The sequence below is a fragment of the Montipora foliosa genome, chromosome 8 (genome assembly GCF_036669935.1).
Source record: "Montipora foliosa isolate CH-2021 chromosome 8, ASM3666993v2, whole genome shotgun sequence".
NCBI classification, from domain to species: domain Eukaryota; kingdom Metazoa; phylum Cnidaria; class Anthozoa; order Scleractinia; family Acroporidae; genus Montipora; species Montipora foliosa.
In genome coordinates, this window is record NC_090876.1 from 14,654,844 (window position 1) to 14,659,873 (window position 5,030).

Consider the following 5,030-nt stretch of genomic DNA (forward strand, 5'->3'; position numbering starts at 1 on the left):
AGTATACCACATCTCATGCGAGTGTTGCCCATGCAGAGGTCGCCGCAGGCACGGTCTGACGAATTTGAGTGCCCTAGTTCCTCCACATTACAAATGGCTCCTCATACGCATTCTGAAAATCCAGGCTGAACTGAACATTCAAGTATAAGCTCAACTACAGATATAACTTTTTACCGCTACACGGTAAGACATTAATCACCCAGTGGTATTTCTTTTTTTTACCTTGCAAATTCTTGCTACCCTAGAAAATTTAAACTTTCCGCAACTAGCGCATTCCAAGGTCCGTTCGCGGAAAAAGAAGTAAACGTAAGGCGCAATTTCAAAGCTTTTTACGAAATCCACGTCTGCAAAAAAACAACAACAACAAAAAGTTATGAGCTACCGTGTTACACAAAGATTTAATTTTTAAGCTTTGCAAGTTGAATGGTGTCGTTCCTGGTTGATCTGGTACTCTCTTTGGGCCGATTTACACGGTACGATTTTTGTCGCATGCAACTTGCTTACGATTGTCGCGTAAGTCGGAAAAAATGTCGTTGCTTTTTAAAACATGTTTAAAACGCTGCGACAATCGTAAGTTATGTCGTAGGCCTGTGGTAAGCTTGTCGCATTCTCTACGTGCACAAATCCTTTAATACACCTCTTTTACCCCCCCAAACTTTTGCATAATCATTGTTTCACCTGGGAGACATGAAGAATGCAATTTTTTTTTTTTTTTTTTTTTTTGGGGGGGGGGGGGGGGTAAAAAAAATAGGTTTATTATGGGATTTTTGCAAGTAGAGAATGCGACGAAAATCTTACCGTGTAAATCGGCCCTTAAGAAATTCCAGTCGTAATAAAACGACGTCTTCTCCTAACGAAATACAAAGCTTTCAAGTGTTTGATAGACATAATTGCAGAATCCTAAAAAAAATATACTCAATATATTTATCGTAGTACTGCTTTTAGTTTAACGGCATAATTTTCATTCACAGGAAAAGATCCAAGAAATTGATTTGACTCACCGTCATAAAATGCGCTCCTTTCTCTTGAAGTAAAGACATTTGTCAACTGAGGTTGCTTAATTAAATCTCTTACTATAAATGATCGACCTGCCTTGACTGGCCGTAAAGAGAGTCCCATCCTCTGTTAAACAAAAAAACGAGAGCATTGTTACTCAGTGGACTCGTAAATGTAATTTCCCCTAGATGTCTAGTTTGTTTGCAGAGGTGTGGTAGATCGAGTAAAGTTAACTTTTCTCTGTAAAATGATGAAATGGGGTTACTTTAAAACAGCACAATTTCAATTGTTATTGAAAATGAACAAGGACTAGCAATAAATGACAAAAATCAATTTAAGCATGCTTGGATACCACTTTGCCACATCACGCCATCCAAACCTTGCGCTACTTGAAGTTGCTGTAAATAAGCTTTGACTGCATAAGACATACAGTGCTCCAAATACAGTTTTTGTTGGAGGATTATGATATGAAAGAACTGGTCTTATAATGATGCAAACAATCTTTGAATGGTTAAGTTATCGAAGATGTTGCATTATCTTGTCAAGGCTGAGGAATAAAGATAGTGTGTAATCCTAATTATGCCTTCCATTTTCCACAGAAAGCTTGTAAAAAATCAGCAAAGACGGGAAGTAACCGCACTCTACATATAGATTACAAAGTTTTTCTGGCATTAAATTCCTCATTGACTGCTCTGTGCCACAAAGCAAACACCCATCATGTTTACAAACCTGTTATGATGGCTGTGTCATTCTGGTCTGGTGATGAGCTTGGTATGTCGTATTTTTCATCTGACTTAAATACAAATCCTTGATTGCTTCCTGGAGCATCATTTAAATTCGTCCTCTGGAAAAGGTCAAAACATAATTATTAATAAATACGATAGTTTTTTGGTGATACAAGTGACATGATAATAACTTTTGGCTGACATTCCAACTGTCTTTGATGTCGTGAATGTGGCCATGCCATATGTAGATCTTTTATTGAACTAGCGTGAGGTTCGTACTGGCTAAAAATTGGTCGAGTTCCTATTTTTGCAAGTTTATGGAGCGAAGTCCATATACTTGCAAAAAAAGGAACTCGACCAATATTTTCCCAGTACGGACAAAACAAACTAGTTCGATTAGGTTTTTATTATATTGGTTCTCTTTCTCTAGGTTTTCTTTTCCTTAACTCTTGTTTATCGCCAAACAGAGCAAGAAAGCCGCGGCCATTACAATGCTGACGTAAAATTCGTTTTGGAACTCTGACACTCCAAGACTACATAAAAAACATTTCAATGGAAACAGATAATGGGAACGGTTTCGCAACTTATATACGCTGCTTCGTGACCGGTCCATCTTAGCGGTCCGTATTGCAAATTCGGACCGCTCAGAGAACCAATCAGAATTCTCTCCGCTCAATGAAAAGAGCCAAGGACTTGGGATGTCGTAGGAGACAAATTCATAACTTGAACTACCTCTCCAATTTTCAGGTCTGTGCGGTACACAGTTTCTGAGTTTCTTGTCGAAACGTTTCACGCAACTTTATAGATTTTTCTATGGGGCCGTCAGGTGGTGAACCAAAATCAAGGATGGCACAGTCGGTTAGTGCGCGGCCTAGGTGCTAGAGGTCCTGAGTTCGAATCCCGGATCTCGCATCCTTGTTTCGACTTCTTTCCTTTCCGTGTAGCTAAGTAGCTTTAAATACCCGTAAAGCGGAGCACTGATGGAGAGGGGGGAGTAAAATGAGCGCACCATCGACCTCAGGTTTGTCACTTGAATTACTGTTACGAGTTATCGACGTAAAATATGGTTACTTTACTTTACATCTGTAGTTCACGTGACCCAGAAAGCGCTTACTCTTCACTCGCGAGACAGGGGCACCCAACGAGAATATTGTTCGAAACCACTTAAAAATACAGTTGTTAAACGTATTTTAGTATTTAAACGGTAGATATAGGCAAATTTTTATCCCCTAGAAATTTTTCATCTCTTCGGATCTCCGAGCTGAAAGTCTAGTGATCTGAAAATTACAGGGATCAAACCTTATCTTTTGGAAAATTTCAGGCAGAAAGAAGGCTCCCGAAAATTCTAGGTGATCTTTTTAGGGTAAAAATCTGTTAAAAATGGGCAATTATACCATTTTTTAGATGTTCGAAAATCCTAGGCCAGGCAGGCAAGCAAGAAATTTTACAACAAATGTTCCGCCGAAAATTCTTGATCTCAAATCGCCTTCCGAACACATATTTTCCGAAAATAGCTGTTATTACAGTTGAGCCCACGTTTCAGCGGTGTTAGTTTCAGAGCGCGCGGAAGCGAGGCTTTCGGGTCAACTTTCGATCAAGACACAGGGAAGAGTCTAGTAAGAGATTTAGCGTGCGAAATGCGCAAAAAAAAATGAGTTCCCATCCAGAATTTATGTTTTTCTCAGAAGAAGAGAAACTACAGCTGTTAAATGGAAGCTGCCCTCGCCATCTGACAAAGCCTACGCTGAAAACGTGGCTTTCTTATCGTGTAGGGACAGCAAAAGATGGTTCTGCTTCGAGCGACGTGGGCTCAACTGTAATAACAGCTATTGACGTTGGGTGCGGTGACCCTGGCGAGACTGTACACATGAGTATAAACAGATCTCCTAAAGTCCTTGAAACATTTAAACTGCAGAAAATAGTAACGAGACACATTTTCCAATCAAGACAGATTTCATTGTCTGGTGTCAAGCAACTGACAATTCGGAAATTCAAAATGCTGTATTTTCTAAACCAAAAACGTTACGTAACCGGTAAAAAGGATTCATTTCTCGGTCATCTTCAACCTCGTATAGGTAAAAATCCGTCTGAAAGACTTCCCGGTTTTCATTTTAGAATTTGATGTAGTCACTGAGAAAACAACTGTTAATTGGCATTATATATCCTAAGGAAGAAAGGTCTTTTTGCGGAAGATGCGATCAAGATAGATGAACTACTCGAAATTATGAGTGAGAAAATAAAAACTTCCAAGGGATATATTTCCGCTTCTGCTTCCGAGGAGGATTCTGAATAATGTAAAATCAAATAAACTTGATTGTCCGATCAGTGGAAATACTCTAACACAAGAAATGAACAGAAATAAAACCACAGCTTGTCACATCTACAAAAAAACTGTTTTTGTTCACGTTCTAATAAAAGTTTTTTTTCCGAGGCAGATAACAGACGTATTTTTTGAGCCCATTTTTGCGCGACGTAAAATAAGCAACTTGGCTGGCTCACGCCGCAAATTCGCTGAATTTGCAATGCCTAATCATGTGTTTTCTGCCTTTTGAAGGAAAATAGGATGCTCTAGTTAAGCATGAAAAAGTTTTTTTTTGTAATATGAGGTCCTCACCACACTTTGTGTTGTGTATCACCGTGCCCGTTCGGTTTTTTCCCGACCCGGTCATCCTCGTAAATAATGCACCATCCCTTATGTTAATAAACATCGTCTCATTTCCTGCTGTGAATTCACTTACTCCTCCTATTTAAAGTTATTTCTCACACAAACACTTTTGGACAATGACTTATAAGCGTTTCAGCAATTCCCCTTCTTTCTATAGTTTCTTTAAGGGAAGCCACATGTAGCCAAGGACTGCCGACTTTAATTCAAGGTCAGCAGTGGTTCCACATCACCAAATCATCATATCCTGTTATACAGGAAGTACGTGGATGGGTGCATGAATCTCGTATCTGGACTGTAATTGACTCAAATGTGTTCTAACATTGAACACTTTCTCAAAATCACGGTCAACTCCTCACAACTTGAGCCTCTGACTTAGTTTCTCTTTCTCAAAAAGTCAAAAGGGTGCGTTCGATTGACTGCATGTATTCCGGAATAGGAATACATGGAATACAAGTTGGAAATCCTTCGTTTTTGCGGAGATTCACATTAAAATTGTCAAACATTTTCTAAAATGCTACATTTTTATCATCCTTGCAGCTTCAAAACGCACCAAACATACCGTTTTAATCATCACTCCACGTATTCTTATTCCGGAATAGGGTCAATCGAACGCACCCTTAGACTCAGAGAAAATACTTGGGATT

At 39.2% G+C, this 5,030-nt stretch overlaps 1 protein-coding gene and 1 pseudogene across 1 annotated transcript in view; one reads left to right on the top strand and one right to left on the bottom strand.

The window, feature by feature from the left end:
* The window catches only part of LOC138013317 (semaphorin-5A-like), a 28,180-nt gene extending 26,340 nt beyond the window's left edge, over positions 1-1,840 (bottom strand). Inside the window, exons 1-3 of the mRNA XM_068860355.1 lie at positions 1,726-1,840; positions 1,002-1,122; positions 223-344 (exon numbers count right to left, since the gene is read on the bottom strand). Coding sequence (XP_068716456.1) covers positions 223-344; positions 1,002-1,119 — 240 coding nt within the window. The 5' untranslated portion in view covers positions 1,120-1,122; positions 1,726-1,840. The remainder of the gene's footprint in view (positions 1-222; positions 345-1,001; positions 1,123-1,725) is intronic.
* LOC137968296 (uncharacterized) overlaps positions 1,734-5,030 on the top strand; it is a 6,433-nt pseudogene continuing 3,136 nt past the window's right edge.